The sequence below is a fragment of the Bos grunniens genome, chromosome 13, assembly GCF_055505025.1.
Source record: "Bos grunniens cultivar Pamir isolate PY7600 chromosome 13, Bosgru_T2T1.0, whole genome shotgun sequence".
NCBI lineage: Eukaryota > Metazoa > Chordata > Mammalia > Artiodactyla > Bovidae > Bos > Bos grunniens.
This window is the reverse complement of record NC_141177.1, coordinates 73,311,536-73,330,802: the sequence shown is the minus strand read 5'-3', so window position 1 is coordinate 73,330,802 and position 19,267 is coordinate 73,311,536. Positions and strand designations below refer to the sequence as shown.

The following is a 19,267-nucleotide window of genomic DNA, read 5'->3' as shown; positions in this document are numbered from 1 at the left end:
AAGGATCATTAATATCAGAAATCTGAAACCCAGTGGAAAAAAGATAATAGAACTAACCTTGGTCAAGTAAGTCTCCATGCTATTATTCGAAGGGCGCGGAATTGAGGTAGAAAACCTTAAGTTTGCTCTTGGAGTAAGATTTCCGTTGAGCACTAAAGGATTATTGAAATTTCCAACACAAGGGGGCTCCAGGACTGGCCTCGTGCTAACAGTGTTGAAGAAAGATCTGTTCTGCTGCTTCTCCACCTGAAGTTTGGCGCTGACCACTGCCAGCCTCTGGTGAGTCCTGGGTAAGATGGAAAACACCAATTTCATTCATGTTTTCATAAATTATCTGCATTTTTTAAGTTGCCATATAGTAAATGGAATTCCCATTAAATTATTTGAACACTGAAAACACAGAGCAGACCTCCTGTAAACAATAACAGTTGTAATCTTGCTCTAAAGAAGTACACATGTGTCTGGGGCTCCTCAAGTAACAAGGCACAGTTGGGAGAGGAGAGAAAGGGCATCAGAGAGAAAGGGAGGTGGCCTCACACGGACACCTGCTGCCTCTGGGACAAACCTGCCTCCAGGAAACAGTTCAGGGATGAAGAAACACCCCATGCCACAAAGCCACGTTCAAGTGCTTCCTTTCACCACCCTTGTATACATGTTTCACTCATGACCTCAGAGAAATTCAGCTTTTGGCTCTGAGGAATCACCTAGAGCCACAATCTCAAGGGAGGACGAGAAAGTCAAAGGCTAAGGCTGAAAAGAGCTAAAACAGCCCCAGGAACAATTACAAGTATCCCCTGCTTTTCCAAAGTTCACTTTATGTTACTTCACTTCTACGAAGGGCCTATGTCAATACCTGTTTTTGATGATCAAAAAAATAAAAAAATCTGAAGACAATTTCTGGTCTCATTTAAAAAGCCAAAACTCTAAACAGTGTTCAGTGTACGTTTTACAGTGAGAGGCATCGTGCTCCCCAAGCAGGGAGACTGGCCCCACTGAGCTCCTTCCCGGGAAGCCACACCCCACATCTCAGCATCAAGTCGCCACAGCCCTAAGCCCCGTCTGGGAGCACCTGTGCTTCACTTGTGCATATTCATTTTATGTATCGACCAGCAGAATGTGTCCTCAGGTCCCTGCTTCTTTGCTTTATGCTGCTTTGGCTTATGAAAGGCTTCCTAGGAGCGCTCTGCTTTCAGATAGTGGGGAAGCCTGGACTGGGCACTGCCGGTGGGATCTGCCCTTTCCATCCTCCACACCCCTCAGTTGGGTCACTACATTACTTTTAGCCACTTTGTGACTTAACCTGCGTCTAACCCATGTGTTCATTTCCCCTATTTCATAAGCACGCCTGTACATAGTGCGGGAAGCCTTGACACAGTGGTAACAGTCGGTCTTAGGGCGCCCCCTTAGCAGTGGCCAGCTAGTTAGCTTTCCCTTCCTACGAATCTCATGCCCCACTCTATAAAAATTAGTCTTAGAGACAAATCAATGAACTAAATTTCGTTTCTGTGATTCTGTGTTTTGACTTACTTGTCTAGTTTATCTTCCAATGACTTTATAAGTTCACATTCTACTAGGTAGAGTTGCTTATATTTTTCCAACTCTGCTTTATTAGAATCTTCTTGCAAACTTTTCATTTTGGAGAGTTCAGATTCCAAGTCTTTAATTCTGACTTCCATCTGTTGAAATCCAGCTTGTGTCTAAGGCAAATTGAAAAAGATAACATTTTTAAAATAATCATTAACCTGGAAAATTACATTTATTCCCTTTAGTTTTGAGTCAGTGATTCAGAGAGCGATTTCAAAGGTGAAAAAAAAAGAGAGAGCGGAAGTTTAAAACAATTATTGTTAATGTGAAGTGAATTAAATCTGAATTATAAAATTAAAGTGGAATCACTGTTACAGTAGTACTTATATAATCTGATAATTCAAAGAATAAGAGGATCAACTTAAAATTTTAAAAATTGAACAAGATAATAATTCAAGAGGATGGTACCAGTTCTAAACCACAATATTTTCTTTTCTTCCTAATGTCTTGTTTTTTACCAATTGGTCTTATAAGTAAAAGGATTCTCTAGTGAGAATCATTCTGAAAGGTCAATTTAGTGATAACTGTGATGGAAACGGAAATATTAAAAGGGAAAACAAGCGCCCCCCTTCCTTCCAGAAATCTACAAAACTAACTGCTCTAAGGGAGGCAGAAGAAACACCTACGCTGCATACATCCAAAATGTACTGTGCAGGGAGAGTGAACTCAAGCACAGGACAGACCAACAAAGTAATCTGCAAAACATGGTGACTTCTCTTAATTTCTCTACGAGATCCTGTCTCGCTCTTTCTTCACTCTCCTGTTGATATTGCTCTACTTGACCGTGTTCTATCATATTCACTTCTATATGACTTCTGAGGGTCACTACTTCTTGCCCCAACTTCTTTCTCTTCTCTCTAGTTTTTTACATTTCTTTTGCACTAGTTTCATAGATAATAACTCCTGTTGAAAAACTTGATTTTTTGCATCCAGGTGCAGACCTTTTGAAGATGCAGTTTCCAGCTCTGCTGGAAAATCATCAGTCTTTAAGAATAAAAGGATACTGTTTGCTAGTGAAGAAAGTGGACTGAGCACAGCCTAACTCAAACCCAGGATGAAATAAATACGATGGTATCTGTATTGTAGAATGTAGGACCAGGGATTACTCAGAGAATCAAGAAATATGTTCTCACCACCAAGAGTCACAAAATATGTTCTTCACTGTCATCTTTGTCACACAACAATTGCACTTGGTTTTACACTCTTTTATGGTCCTACAATAATATTTTTCTATCTTTCCTCCATAAAATGACTACAAGTCACCTCTTAGTAGAATGTCTCTTACTCCTCTCCCCCTCTTAATGTCCCAGGATTTTAAAGAAGTTTGAGGGATACTGTACTGTCATGCATTGGAGAAGGAAATGGCAACCCACTCCAGTGTTCTTGCCTGGAGAATCCCAGGGACGGTGGAGCCTGGTGGGCTGCCGTCTATGGGGTCACACAGAGTCGGACACGACTGAAGTGACGTCGCAGGGCTAAGTTAATAAATCCCTTCCAAAACAAGACTATGAGAATAAGACTCTAATTAATAAATCTTGTAAATATGGATTCTAATCCCATAAGCCTTTTTCTGAAGTACAAAGACGTTTTGCTAATTTGAATTGCATTCCAAACAGAATTATTTGCAAAGTTAAAGAAATCCCATTTCCTAACAGTTTACAGAGATGATCCACACATTCTTCTGAACAGCAACAACAAAAAATGCCTCATTCTTGTAATCCTTTGTTACTGTCCATTTATGCAAGACAAGTGCTGTGCACATCAATAAATATTCCCTGTTACACCAATGTATACTTAGCCAAGATTCCCCCTCATGGAAGAAATGTCAATAGTGTAAAATCAGGGGCTAAACTGTTCCTCAGAGCCTAGGTAACAAGCACTGATGTGAAAAGGCTCAATGAGCTGGATAGTCAGGGAAGCTCCATGAAGGAGGAGAGACTGGGCGCCAGGTCTGAAATAATGAAGGACTACCCAAGAGGAAAAGAAACTGTAAAGACAGAAAGGACAGTCTGAGCAAGGGCCAAGGAAAGGTGAAATCAGCCAGCTAACTCTGAGGATAAGATCCAACCACAGGGAAATAAAAACATGTGCACACAGAATCATGGAAATCAGTGTTCACAACAGCATTGTTAATAGCCCCAAAGCGGAAACAACCCAAAGCTGCATCTAGTGATGATGGATACATGGCTTAGCTTACTGTGACAACCAACAGAAACGGAAGAACTGATACTTGTTATCACATGGATGAACTGTGAAAACATGACATCAAATGAGCAAAGCTAATCCCAAAGGAGCATACTGCATGATTCCATTTATATAAAATACCGAGGACAGGCATGTCTAGAGAGACAGACATTAGACTGGGGGTTGCCTGGGGCTGAGGGAGATGGGAGGCCATGGGTGGCGGCTAAGGGATGCAGGGTTTCTTTTAGCGGGTGATGGAAATGCTCTAAAATTGACTGTAGTCACCGGTTACACCTCTCTAAGAGATACTGAACTACACATGTTGAGTGGGTGAATTCTATGATACGTCAATTATATCTCAATAGCTTTAAAAAAAATCCAGTCCAATGCAGGACCCAGATAATCTTCTTAATTCTCTAGTTTGGATGTACGTATTCTACACCATCTGAATACCTCCATGCTTTTACAATATACTTAAAATGAAAAGGAAAGAAGGCAATGCCTAAACTTCACCTGGCTTATATAATACCTTTTCTGCAGAAGTTATTCTGAAATCCACGAAATAAATATATACAGAACTCTACAGCCATTCACAAAAGGAAAGATGAGAAATGATAATATTCTGAACGTTCCATTAAACTAATATTATCCTCTGATTTTAATCTGGCTTGCTTCATCATGGTAATACAGTTATCACTTAAAAAAGTATTGTTGCAAAGAAAAAAAAGGCTCTCAACTAGTGTGTATAATGAGGCACAATTCTCAACTTTCCTAAGGGTAAATAATACAAGAAAAAAACAATATAATGCAAATGGCAGGATGAACGTCTGAGTTTAAGAAACGAGTGCATTATAAAGATAATAAGAAAATTGTAGTAAGTTACTTATAACAAAATTACAGAAGAAAGCTGACCATGAAAATGAGTGTCCTAAAACACTTTATCCTGCATATTGACTGTTAACACGTTCAATTTCAAACATACCTGACTTGTGACTTGACGTGGTTGTAGTAGTTTACAATTGTTCTTCAAATCCTGTGCCTCAGCTTCTAACTTAGGACAATAACATGACGTGACCCTCAGTGAAGCCTCCGACACAGACTGCTTTTTTACAGCGTCATCCAGTTCTTGTTGAAGTTGTCTCACCACTGCCTAATAAGATGCTCTGTCACTGAGTTTATCAAATCACTTTACTATTATGTTAATAACAGATAACTCCAACATATGGACTTTGAAAACTATCGCCACAGACAGCAACTCACCTTCTTTTTCCTCCTCACTGAATCTAGTTACAGACACAGAAGGGGCCACCCTCCAGCCTTCCTGATGTTAAGTTACTCAAAGGATGCGGCCCCACTGTCCACGCCCTGCCCCTCCCAATAAATCTGCAGAGCGTCACCACCTCACGTCCAGAAAGAAATGAGCGTGTAGGTGGGACAAGTGGTGGAAAATTCCACACTGTGGAAACATTTTCCTTTTTTACTAGAAGCTCTGATTAACTTAGAGATCTTCACAGATTCCAACCAGTGCTCAGATCTTTCCAATAGATTCCTACCTCAGCAGAAAAATGGGGCCATTCCCTTGTTGCTTATCTCTTTTATACCTAGTAGGGTGTCTATGTTAATCCCAAACTCCTAATTTATCCCTCCTCCCCACCTTTGCCCTTGGCTAACCGTAAGGACCTACTGGAGAGCACAGGGAACTCTACTCAGTATTCTGTAGTCACCTACCTGGGAAAAGGAACTGAAAAAGAATGGATACGTGTATAACTGAATCAGTTTCCTGTACATCTGAAACTAACACAAAATTGTAAATCAACCATATTCCAATATAAAAGAAAAATGAAATTTAAAAAATGAGGTTGCTCCCATGGCCTTCAAGGAGCCTCGACAACCTGGCCTCCACCTGCGTCCAGACCGCAGCTCCTACAACCCTCTCCCTGACTCACTCCATTCCTGCTGCTCACGAATCCTGCCGTCCTTCATTTTTAGAGGACAAGCTTGTATTCAAATGATAGTAATTGATACTTAAAATGAGAATTATGAGCAAATTGTTTGTAAAAATATTAAGTAAATCATAAACAGCAGTGGGAAGATTAAATCAAGAATAGTTTTGCTAAAGTTCACCACCTGAGTCCCAGATTATGATTTCATGATAAGTAGATGCATTTGAAGAGTTGAGAGGCTTTAAGAACAAATGATTCAAGGCTAAAATGTTTCCCGTATTAACTCAAACTGACATGAATAAAAAATAAAATTGTACCAACAAATATAACAAAAAGCTATGAGAAGCTACTGAAGCCAAAGTACGGTATACAAAATATAGCCTCTGGGAAACCTGGAATTGACTATCAAGATAATCCAGGTAACTGAAGCTTCATTTCAAAATATTCATTTCAGGTTTGAGCATTTCATTTATCTGCTTCATCATGATACTGAAATGTGGTAACATAAAGATTAAAATTATTACCTTAATAAAGAGTAGATTACTAGTACCTGTCTACGTTAACAATTTAGAACTAAATCTCTTAGCATTTCATAAACAACACAATGTCCCTATTCAAAGTAAAGGATTTCTTCGGTCTAATTTTTATTTGCTGGATACAAGGTGTGCTTTTAGGCTGGTTTAGAGACCATAGATTCACAGCCTGTGTATTTTTTATATTCAACTAGATTCAACATTTACCCAGAATCAAGAATCACTTTGAACTTTCTTTCAGGAAGTCTGAGATACTTCTCCTTCTGGATACTCACTTCTCCTTCTGCTTTCTCATTTTCGTACTGACACATTCTCTCTTTTAAATGATTACATTCCTTGACTAACTCCTTGTTTCGTTCCTCCAGCATCAGACCTTGTTTCTCACGTTCGGCCTGAAGTTCTCTCACGATCTGCTGAAACTGGTCTTGGATGCTAATGATCATCTTCTCTCTACTGTCGGCTCTGTTTCCCGCATCGTTCAGTTGCTGTCGGAGCAACATGTTTTCACTCTGGAGTTGAAATAATCTCTCCTCTAAGGATTCCTGCTTTCCAAGGTATGTATTCACTCTGCCTTGTTGGTTCCGATACACGTGTTCAATTTCCTGCTTTTGACCCTCTGCTTGGTGTAGGTCTCTCTGGACATGTTCTAACATCAAAGTCTTTTCTCTAAGATCATGTCTCGTGTGATGCAGCTTGATTTTCAGCTTATTGAATTTACTTTCCACTGTAGATAGTTGCTGGGAAAGCATCTCGTTGTTATCTTTTAGATTAGCCACATCGGACTTCATTTTGTCCTGCAAGCATAACCACTCGTCTCTTGCTCTCCCAAAGGCAAGTTCCAGGTCTCTTTTTGATGTCTGACTTTGATCACGATCGTGTAAGGCAGCAGCCAGTCTGGAACAGTAGGATTCCACTTCCGTTTCCAGTCTTTGTTTGCTTTCTTTTTCGTTCTCCAGCTTAGAGTTTAGCATTGCATTCTCAGCTGTCAGAGCATTAAGCTGGCCTGTATAGTGGGATATAGTCTTTGTTAACATTTCCTCATCCAGTTTTATTGTCTTTTGAAAGTCATCATTCTTTACTTTGAGAATTTCAATGTCCTCAAAATAGTTCTCTTCCTTTTCCCGGTGCTGATTTTTCAGCGCATCTCTCTCCAGTCTTAGCATGGCAATTTCCTCCTGCAGCATGTGGTTTTTGCGCAACAGGTCTTTTGCTTTTTCACAACTATCAGAAACCTAAGTGAAACAAAGGAGATGTTTAGCTAGTACTCAGTAAAGTGACATTCCATGATTTCCTCTGAAATGAAAGACTAACTTGTATGTTTATACAATGAAAAGACTGCACCAAGTGTGTCTCCAACAGGAACAAATAAGGTTCAATACAATCCTCAGACTTTATACCAGCATAAATTCCCAAAGGTTCAAAAATTTAATGGAAGACAACGAATCCACGAAAGTCAAAAAGAAATCCCAAGAGACTTTTCAACAAGCTCAGAACTGGAAAGGCTTCTCTCTGAACTACAACAAACCCAGAAGGCTTCAAATAAAAGATTCATAGATCTGATTGCACTTAAAAATTGCATCTGACGTGGAATATTTATATAATGGAAAACTAGTAAGCCATAAAAAAGAATGGAATAATGCTATTTGCAGCAACAGGCATGGACCTAGACTTTATCACCCTAAGTGATGTAAGTCAGACAAAGCCAAGTATTATACTGCTTATATGTAGACTCTAAAATGAACTTATTCACACAACAGAAAGAGACTCATAGACACAGAAAACAAACTTATAGTGACCACAGGGGAAAGCGGGGTAGGAGAGGGATATATTAGGATGTTGGGATTAGCATATACACACTAGTAGATATTAAATAACCAACAGAGATCTGCTGTACAACATAAGGAACTACACTTAATATGCTGCAAGAAGAATCTGAAACGGAATATGTGTGTACATGTGAGCGTGTGTGTGAGTGAGTGTGTATGTGTATTAGTCACTGAGTCATGTCCGAGTCTTTGCGACCTTGTAGACTATATAGCCTGCCAGGCTCCTCTGTCCATGGAATTTCCCAGGCAAGAATACTGGAGTGGGTAGCCATTTCCTTCTCCAGGCTGCCGCTGCCACTGCTAAGTCACTTCAGTCGTGTCTGACTCTGTGACCCCATAGATGGCAGCCCACCAGACTCCATCATCCCTGGGATTCTCCAGGCAAGAGCACTGGAGTGGGTTGCCATTTCCTTCTCCAATGCATGAAAGTGAAAAGTGAAAGTGAAGTCGCTCAGTTGTGTCTGACTCTTAGCGACCCCATGGACTGCAGCCTACCAGGCTCTTCTGCCCTTGGGATTTTCCAGGCAAGAGTACTGGAGTGGGGTGCCATTGCCTTCTCCATCTTCTCCAGGGGATCTTCCCAACCCAAGGACTGAACCCAGGTCTCCTGCATTGCAGGCAGATTCTTTACAGTCTGAACCAGCAGGGAAGCCCCATTTATATAATATACACGCACACATGTACATATATATCTGAATCACTGTGCTGTATACCTGAAACTAACAGAATATTGTTAATCAACTATAATTCAATAAACACCACCACTTGCTAGGTTTATAAACACTGCATCTGATACCTCCTATACATCTACTTCACAGTAAGAGCCTTAACTCTGTATAAATAGACTACATTTTGTACAAAAAGTTTTTCCTTGAGAATATGCTACCTTCTAACATTTTAATAGGCAATTACAAGAATTACACCTATTGACAACTGTATTAAGCAGTTCTACAAACATTAATTAACTCATTAGCTATAATGATTCTGGAAAGGAAAAAGTTAAAAATCTGAGTAAGCTGCAGCCTTTTCGCCAGGTCTTTGGACTCTACTAGTCGTCTTAATCAAACCACATGTTTCTAGTACAAACATATCAATACAAAATAAGCTTCCTATTTCATTCATGGTACATACACTAATGGTAAATAAGGTAAAATTTAGAAAGCTCTTAGAAAACTATGATATTATTTGCTGCAGCAATAACTTTCAGTATCTCTCCATAATGTCTAAAATAGTAAGACGGGGAAAATACAATGAAAAACACTTAATAACTATCACTAAATATATATTATGGCATATCTATCACTGTTTTCAAAAGTTCTTTGTACTGAAACAGGACACTCACAGAACAGAGTACTCATTTTCTCACAAGCAGAAGAATGACACACAAAATGTGGTCTCTGAACTGCCTATAGTTTCCTCCTTACCATCAGGGAAGTGAGAAACTAACCTAATGATCAATCGAGGAAGTGAAATCATTACCAAAACCCAGAATATCTATTATTAGTAGCAAGAGTTTCCCCCCCGCCCCCGCCTTGGTGTGTGGGGGGGGTTAGGGGGGCACTTTTATAAGTTGTTCTAAAGAAACAACTTTTTAAAGTGTTCAAAAGTGTTTTTACAACTGATGTCGCAGTTTTTACAAAATGAAAACCAGTAAATGATGTGAAAAGGTCGTTGACAGGATATTAAAGAAATGACAGTGGAGCCAAGAACGGACTCTGATTCAGACACTGAAGGTGATGACGTGCATGGAGGGACAGATACATTCACTCCAAGGCAGAGGGACTTGGTCGGGCAGCGCAGTCGATGGGGGACCACACGTGGTCTTCCTTGCCTAAACCACAATCAGGGTCCTGGCTCCTCTGAGATAGTCACAAAAGATTTGAGATCAATTCCTATAGAAAATATTAGAGGCCTCTCCTTGGATGAGGCCATCCTCTGTCACTACCTGACTGCTCTAGACAAATGGATCTGAATTACAAATACTACTTTCCCGAGCTCTTCCCGAGAGCTTTTCGTTGTGGGAGATCTACTGCTAGGACCTCGGGGATGGGACCCAGTCCATGTTTGAGACAGATTTCGGTGTGGGAGCAAATTCCTCTGCTCTGAGATGCCACTTGAGAACTCTGCAAAATGAAGGACAACCAACTTCAAGAGGGTCTGGTGTCTACCAACTGCTGGAAAAAAATTCCTGCACCTCTTGAGGATGTCAGTTAACACCTGTCCTTGAGGACTCTGCTGTGAGGGAGAACGCAGCTGGGAAAGCTGGAGCCAGCTCTGAGCTGTTCATGGGACATGTGGCCTGGAGGGCTGACGGGCACAGAGGGAGGGGGGTCCAGAGGGAGGGGGGTCCACGACCCTCAGCCACCTGCCAGACCGAAGGCCAGAGGCAACTTGATGTAAAATTAGGCACGATGGTCCCTTCCAGTGCCCCTTCTCTTCTAGACCTATTCACTCACCAACAGTCCCTCAAGGCAGAAGGATCTGTTGCCTGAGGTGGGCTGAGAGCTTAACCTCCAGTTTCTACACCATTCTCAACCCTGTGGTTTCTCAGGATCTATTGTGTGAGCTACTGACGTGACCTCTTCCTCCCTCTGCTCGAAAAAGCGCACCCAGCATGTCAGGATCATACAATTCTTATTTCTAGCCTTGTTACTTTGGGAATTTTGAATTTCTTTTCTTTTGTTTTTAACAATTAACCTAAAATGTCCTGTAACACTAAACAAAATGACACAAAATAAATGGTACAACACTAAATAAAATGGTATTTTTTAAAAAGGGGGTATTATAAATAATATTGATGAAATAGTGTTAGAAATTTGAAGTTTTCACCAAAGATTACTCTACCTGATTCAGATTATTTCTCTCAGTCTTCAGTTTTACTTCTACTGCTCGGAAAGTGAGTTCTAGTTGCTGTTTCACTTCAACTTCTTTACTATATTCGTCTTCTTTTCTTCTTAAATGCTCCATCATTTTTTCACATAACATATTGGCATTTCTTCTATTCTCTTCTTCTTGCTTTAAGGTGACTCTGCAAAATTTAAAGCTCTTCTTAGAAAATCATGAGATTATTCACTGCTGCAATAACTTTTGTTCCCTCTTCACAATGTTTAAAATAGTAGACGTGGGGGAATACAATGAAAAGCACTTAATAATGGTCACTGTTTGCAGACAGAGGGTTAGGAATAAAACAATTGTTTTCATTTTCTCTTGAGAAAAATGGCTACTTTATACATCTGCAGGTGGGAATGTAAAATAATATAAACTTTCCTAAGAATAGTTTAGAAATATAGATCACAGACCTTTTTTCAGTTCTCATACTTTAACCAAATAATACGATATTATTAAATAATTAGAAAGGTAGACATGAATTTATAGAAAAGGTGTTCCCTGCAGTATTAAATAGAATACAGAAAAGTGAAAAACAACCAAAATCAATTTGCTAAATAATTAATAAGGTTTCCATTATGGTGGACTTCTTTATGGTCATGAAAATGATGATTTGGAAAAACATACATTATTAGAAGCATTCACTGTTAAGAACCTGCCATATTATTTCCAAGAATTTCACACTCCACAATACTAGTGACACTTTCTCCCCTGTAAAATCCTAGAGGATAAGTTAGTCCTTATAACACGTCTACGTCTCTGCAGTATTAAAGGAAACAACAGTTCACATATTTCTTTAAAAGCGAGATGTACAGTACCTCAAGCTGCCGAGCTCTCGTTCCCACTCCACTTTCTGATGCTCTAACTGTGACTTTACTTCTTTGGTTTCTGACAGCTCTTTCTGTAGCCCACGAACCTTACTTTTCATTCTGTAAAATTCTCCTCTAAGTAGTTCACAATGGCTTCTTTGGCTTCTTTGAAAACCTACTAATCTTTCATGCGAAAGAACTGTATCTTGAATTTTCAACAAGCCAACAGAATCTGCATGATGAAGAAAACAAAGACAGAAACAAAAAAAAAATTATGTGAGTAATTTTTGAGTATAAAGGACTGTGCCTTTCACGTTCACTCATCCACGCACTGAACAAGTATTAAGTGTCTATAATTGGAAGACATTATTCTAAGCTCTGCAGATAAAACAGATGCCCCTGGCTCTTGTTTAGCTTGAAGTCTAGTAGAAGAGAAAGACAAATAAAATAATTATGAACTCAGATAGATACTCTAAGAAAAGAGAGTTCTATGATCACATAACAGAACTTGACATAGACTGGGTCCAGGAAAGATTTCCCTGGGGAAGAGCTGTCACACTGAGAAATGAAGGATGAGCAGGAAGTAGTAAGTGGAGTAGGAAGAGCAACCCTGTGGACAGTCTCCAGCTGCCATATGTTTTTAACCAAGACAGAGTGAACAGCTACTGATTTACCTTCCTGAGTGGAGCGAGCAAAAACAACGCTGACAAAATACATTAAACAATGATTTCATGACAAAGGACTTCAGGCAGTGAAGGACAATGATCCCGGAAACACACCAGGTTAGCCTAAGGAACGCCCCAGCTCACCGCCTGGAGAGAATTTCTAGGCCCCAACACGGGGAGAAGGAACAGAAGCTGAGTCAGCCAGACTCCCTGACAGGAGGTGATGAAGCTGACAGTCTGGTGAAACCAAAGTGGGCAGAGATCACAAATCAGAACCGGGAGAGGAGAGAGTGGGACAGAGAGAAAAAGGACCCTGGAGATCTGAGGAGGAGCCCCTCGGGTATTCAGCAGAGGAATGAACAGTGCCCATGTGGGAGAAACCACTTGAGACCAGGGAGAAACCATCTGAAAAGACTACAGGAACTTGTGACTGGTGCTCACTCAGTCCCAGGAATTCTATCTATTCTCATGAGTCAGGCTGGAAAAACTCCTAGGTACCAGCAGAATGAACAGGGTAGTCAGCAAGGTCTGGCCTCCAAGGCAGGAAATAATCAGCCCTAGCCCCAGGGCCCCTCTGGATGCACCTAACACATCATGAGAAGCAAGAGCACAGAAGGATCTCTGGAAAACTCTCAATATTTGGAAACTAAGTCACACAGATCTAAATAACCCTTGGATCAAAGAGGTAATGAAAAGAGAAAATAACAAAGTATTTTGAACTGAAAGAAAATGAAAATGTTAAGACCAGCAGACATTTTAGGGAACTGACAAGCTGATTCTAGAATTCATGTAGAAAGAAGGGTGAAAACTCAAACCAGATGGAACCACACAATTGTGACCTTTAACCACACAGCAAAGAGAGGCAACAGTAGGGCTTGAAGCAAGGGGGTAGCATGATGAGACCTGAATGTTTACAAATAGGCAATAATTACAGTTGCTATGCAGACCGAGGTTCTGCCAGGTGGAGTGGCAGGGAAAGAAGTCCTGAGAGTATTTCAGAGACTCTAGGAGGAAAATGATGCTGACCTGACCGTGGGTGGGGGCACAGGAAAGAAGAGTCAACAGAAGGTACAGTGAGTGAGAAGGATCATAGGCCTGTGGCTCAGAGTATACACTCACGTTCATGCCCTTTTAACGCAAAACAAACTTCTGGGACGCACAGCACTGTAGCATATCCCTGGCTCTAGAGCAGACTGACAAGGTGTGCATATATCACTCCTCGACACACAGACAGGCTTTCCGTTAACATTTACACTGCAGTCCTACCTTTAAGCCCCACGTCGAGAGGTTCTACTTCCAACGGGGAATTCGTAGAGTAAAGCCCATCGCCATCCTCAGAAACAGTCTCAGACGACTGAGTTAAGTCATCCAGGTCATTCTCGTAATTAATTTGTTCTTTGACCTACACGTAAACAATACTGTTTCACAATGTCCTTAAAATATGCATAAATATACCAAGTGTACAGAGGTGATAAAACTCTGTACAAAACAAAAACAGACATTTCTTAAAAGAAGAGATTTTTATCAAAAGCATAACTTTAGCAACAGTGTTTCTGAATGATGTGTTCAAGGTAAACTTCTCTACAACAAAGGAAGATTTCCTATTTTACCACTACTCCTGTGACAGAGTATTTTCGACAAGGATAATGTTTTTGAAAGTTCATTTTTTTTTACTATACCTTCTTCTTTTCATACGGTGTTTTCCTTGCAGGCCTAAAAGAACAAATGATTCTTTTCAGGCTAATATTAAATATTCAAAAATATAAACAATACCTAAACTTTTTCATATAAACTCTTTGCATTGGCAAGTAATTGTCTATAAAGGATGCAGAAATAAATAAGAGCAGCATTAAAGGACACAGAAAATATATCAGTAATATTAATAAAGCATTAGTTAGATCCAAGGAAAAGGAAAAACATAAAGTTACTTGCGTTGTATGATAGGAAACTATACCAGTGTTTTTGCACCTGTCCTTTTCCAGAAGAGCTAACTTTTATGGCAATACAACCTATCTGGGAGGTATTCCTTCAGTCTTCTAAGAAAGAAACCCATTTGAATAACCAAGATATTAGCTCTGGAGGACGTCTTATGCATCAGCCATGCATTATTAGAAGCACTTGCCATGTCCTAAAGGCATTTTCATCCCCACAGTCATTCTGGGAGATGGGTACAGGAAGAAATGGAGCACACAAAGGCTGAGGAACGTGCCCAGGCCCACTCAGCATGCCACCAACAGACCCAGAATTCAAACCCAGGAGGTCTGGCTTCAACACGGCTCTTCCAAAATATGCTGAGAAAGTAATATTGAAAAGCCTTTTTAAGTAATATGATAGCAAATGAATCTATAGGATTATTTCAGATCTAGCTATAGCTATAAATAATGATTTCTGAATCTTAAAACATATTTCTCAAAAATTAAAGACTTCAGAGGTAGGCAAGCCTGCAAATCTACTGTCAATACAGTTTTGTTTTCTGTAAAGAAATTCATCAATAGGCCTTCATTCACCCATTCTGCTGTTTCTTCATGCATCTGACATAGATGTATTGAGCACACAATATGTGTTAATGACATGCTTAGTCAAGGAAGCACGGGTTCTGTCATTTAGATCTTTATCACGCAAAAGGAATAATGTGAAAGACTGCTAATAATGTTTTTCTGTTGAATATAAACAAAATCTTCCCCTTTTCCCTGGAATCTATAAACAACTATGAAGTTAATATGATGTGATATTTCAGAGCACCTTACAAAATCATAGCTACTCACCATGTTACTATCAACTAGAATCATCAAGGAATGACCATATCCTATTCAGTATAGCCTAAGTGTGTGTAAATTCACAATTATGTAATTTTTGAAAATCTATATATGATAGAATTAACTTAAGCAATCATCTGCATATTCCATTACATAGGAATATTACACTTCAGAACCAATGAACAAGCCCTTACCATAAAACTATACAGGAACAGAAGTATTATGTACAATTAGTTTAATGTAATAGTTTAAAGATAATGTCTTACAATCAATAAGCTTTCTAGTATTGGAAATGCAAACAAGACTAAACTAAACAAACACGCCCTCTGCTGGCTCATTTCCAATAGCATGCTGCTGCTACTGCTAAGTCACTTCAGTCGTGTCCGACTCTGTGTGCGACCCTATAGACGGCAGCCCACCAGGCTCCCCAGTCCCTGGGATTCTCCAGGCAAGAACACTGGAGTGGGTTGCCATTTCCTTCTCCCATGCATGAAAGTGAAAAGTGAAAGTGAAGTCATTCAGTCGTGTCTGACTCCTAGCAACACCATGGACTGCAGCCCAGGGGCTCCTCCATCCATGGGATTTGCTAGGCAAGAGTACTGGAGTGGGGTGCCATTGCCTTCTCCCTCCAACAGCATACATATTCTAGAAGCTCCCTTCTTAACATAAAACAAGAAACACCTGTGAACTCCACATTCCTCTTCAGTTACCATCCAGTTCTTCATTGCCTGTCCCAATAACATTCCCTACTGAATGTTTTTGTGTATTCGTTACAGTCCAACTTCCAAGGGGACTATTTACTGAAATGACTTCCGGCCAAAGGCACTGGTCCTCACCTCAACCTCTCAGCAGTGTTCGTCCACTAGAGTTGAGCAATCTCTTGTCTTGGCCTGAGCACTGTATAATGCTGCTGTATTTCCAGAAGAAGTATTCAGTGCTAACATTTCTTCCCCTACAAACAAGGAATCTGGAGAATGTACCTGTCATCACCCTGATCCACTTCCCTTAAAATGCCGTCATCATTCACGTGCAGCAGACCACCAGTCAGTGAATTGGTCTTTTCAAATATTGGTGCAATCACATGTTCTTCCGGTGTCCATTTGTCATCGTTCTTTTTCTTTACTTCCTTCCTATGTACACCAGGATCGCTACTTTAAAAAGTCCACAAAAAAGCCAATGTTTTCTGATAATTCAACTGATAAAGAATAAAAAAAAAAAACCCAATTCTTATAAAATTCCAACTCTTACCCATCTTAAGTCATTGATTAATTCACAAAAGAGTTATAGAGTACCAACCATATGCAAGAAAACAAATTCTTCCTTCAAACACAGATGCGATTATGATACAATATGATATATAAAACAACATATGAAAGTGGTAAGTGAAATAAAGAAGGATTTGCAGAAGAAGTGAAGAGAGGAGATCATGAGAAACAGAAAAGGGAGAAAATCATTCTACTTGGAGATTCGAGTGTGAGCACAAACATCAGGCACAGGGCATCTGGGTTGTTTCCGAGGAACCTGGAAGGAAGAGCACAAAATACATGGAAGAAAGGAGAGAGATGCATCTGGAAAGACACTGAGAAGAACCTCAAGGGCTACACTGCAAACCTGGAGTCCCCTGGCTAAGCGCCTTGACTCTTAGACGTGGGAGCCATAAGTAGATTTACACTATATTTTTTTATTTTGCTACTAAATATAATAATGGTGAATTTAGGGACTTCCCTGGTGGTCCAGTGCTTAGGAGTCCACCTGCCAATAAGGGGGCAGGCGTTCCAGTCCTGGTCAGGGGAGATCCCACGTGCCATGGGGCAACTAAACCATGCTCCACGGCTACTGAGGCCAGCACCCGAGAGCCCTCGCTCAGCATCAAGAGAAACCACCACACTGAGAAGCCCAAGCACTGTGGCGGCAAAGACCCAGGGCAGCCAAAAATAAATGAAAAAGAGAATTCACAGAAAAAAGCCACACTTAATTTAGGTGGTATTTTAAGTGACACGAGGCACACATGCCATGAAAGAAGAAACCAAGGAAATATTTGGCCAGGGGAGGAGAGCTCACTTTTAAACCACCCGCATTATGCGGCGACAGCAGCCTCACGGCTGAAAAACTGATGCCTCATGGCCTCTCCCGCCACCATCAGCAATCTGGCCTCCTCCATGGACACACTCAAAGTGCTAGGAGAGAAAAGCCTGCCAGCCAAGGGACTCTTTTCAGAAAAGCTGTCTTTCAGAAATGAAAGAGAAATAAAAACCGTCCCAGACAAAGCAAACCTGAGGGAGCTCATCACCACTAGTCCCGCCTCATGAGAAACGCTGGGAGAAGTCCTCAGACTGAAATGAAAGGATGTTCATTAGTGACAAAACACATTTAAATATACAACACACTGAGTAAGGCAAATATGCAGTCAAATCCAGAATACTCTAATATGTACCATGGTGGCATGTTAACAAAGGAACTCTAGTAATAAGGCTAAAGGACAAGAGTATTAAAAATAACCATATCTCTAGTAAAATATAAAATCTGTACATCACAAACATTAGCTCAAGTTAGAAATTATTTTATAGGAACATAAGAAGGGACGTGCTGCTAAATATTGATACAGGATTACCTATCAGAACCCTCATTCTGCATAGCAGGAAACTCCTGGTTGCTGTTTCCTCCACGCTTTCTCTGCTGAAACAATCCACTCTCATCAGCAGCATCGCATACGTTCTCTGATACTTCCACTTCACTGCTTTTGTGCTTCTTTTCTTCTTCAACCTTTAATGGAAGTTTGACACTAAGAATAATTGCTGTGTATTGATTATAAAGATCTTTGTTTTCAATTTTATTATTCGACTCAGTGCTCACCCTGAATTTAAGTGATAAAAATATTTTTGTGTTTATTTTAATTTTATCACTTACAAGTCACTGAAATCTTTGTAAAATCTGCTCCTTTCTGTTTGAGGAAAAGAATCAAAATTCCCAGAATTTCAAAAATGGCGTTCTTAATAAGATGCAATTATTCATATTGTCTTCCCCATCTGACTGGCAGAGACAGAGAAATAAAAAGACAAAGACACAAAATCTGTCCTCTTTGGTCTTTACTACCTGGATTTTCCATTAAACAGCCGGATGGAGAGGATGTGACACCTTTGCACCTCAGAAAGGAAACATTCTTCTCTGCACTAAAGCTATTCTTTCCCCTCTGCCTTTTACAGTTCTTTTTTCACTTGGATCTGGGAAATAGCAAAAAAGTGACGGTGTTTATGAAATTAAATGAACCAGAGTTTACCAAAACACAAGGAGCAGAATGAAACTGAGGAGTTGTTAGTTAGTGTGGAATTCTGGAATATAAGTAATGCTTCCCAATTCCACATTCAATAACCATCAAACCTTACAGGTAGAGGGTATAGAAATAATTACCTAGCATTGCCCCGCTAGGCAATTCCTCAAACAGAAAGGAGCAATTTTATTGCTATTTACCAAAAACAGCAATAAAATCAAAGAATGTTCAAGGTTTTGTTTAAGGCCCCTAAACTGGCACTCCCTAGCATTTTATGGCACCAAAAGAGATGATACAATTCTGGAACGTTGAATGTTATATATTACCAACTGAATTCATCAGATTAATCAGATAAGTTAAAAGCGTGACTTTGGCACAGTTTCAATGCTTTAGTTGGGGGTAGGGCTCATCTCCTTTTTTTTTTTTTTTTTTAAACAGGAGAACACATAGAGTTTTTTTGTTTCTTTTTTGTGTCTTTTTGTTTGTTGTTCAAACTCAGTCAAAGCACCTCTTACACAAAAGAGCAAACAAACAATTTAAAAAAACCTATTACTGAAGAAGAAAAATCTCACAGCATCTCAGAACTCAGTCTTCTCCTTTGTAGGTAAACACTTAATTTTTTTTTTCCTTTTTTGCTCAGGATTTATTCTACCTGTGGGCTTCCCTGGTGGCTCAAACATTAAAGAATCCACCTTCAATGCGGGAGACCTGGGTTCGATCCCTGGTTTAGGAAGATCCCCTGGAGAAGGGAACAGCTAGCCACTCTGGTATTCTTTCTGGCCTGGGGAATTCCATGGACAGAGGAGCCTGGCA

At 40.0% G+C, this 19,267-nt stretch overlaps 1 protein-coding gene across 3 annotated transcripts in view; it reads right to left on the bottom strand.

The window, feature by feature from the left end:
- LOC147361240 (ankyrin repeat domain-containing protein 26-like) overlaps positions 1 to 19,267 on the bottom strand; it is an 86,513-nt gene that overhangs the window by 3,566 nt on the left and 63,680 nt on the right. For 2 of the 3 annotated variants that reach the window (XM_086334961.1, XM_086334963.1), the window contains 11 exons: positions 17,798 to 17,949; positions 17,460 to 17,519; positions 16,167 to 16,337; positions 14,110 to 14,143; positions 13,697 to 13,832; positions 11,775 to 11,997; positions 10,915 to 11,098; positions 6,520 to 7,476; positions 4,751 to 4,918; positions 1,528 to 1,697; positions 58 to 286 (listed from right to left, as the gene is read on the bottom strand). In XM_086334961.1, coding sequence (XP_086191087.1) covers positions 58 to 286; positions 1,528 to 1,697; positions 4,751 to 4,918; positions 6,520 to 7,476; positions 10,915 to 11,098; positions 11,775 to 11,997; positions 13,697 to 13,832; positions 14,110 to 14,143; positions 16,167 to 16,337; positions 17,460 to 17,519; positions 17,798 to 17,949 — 2,484 coding nt within the window. The remainder of the gene's footprint in view (positions 1 to 57; positions 287 to 1,527; positions 1,698 to 4,750; positions 4,919 to 6,519; positions 7,477 to 10,914; positions 11,099 to 11,774; positions 11,998 to 13,696; positions 13,833 to 14,109; positions 14,144 to 16,166; positions 16,338 to 17,459; positions 17,520 to 17,797; positions 17,950 to 19,267) is intronic. The other variant, XM_086334962.1, reaches the window with a different exon arrangement.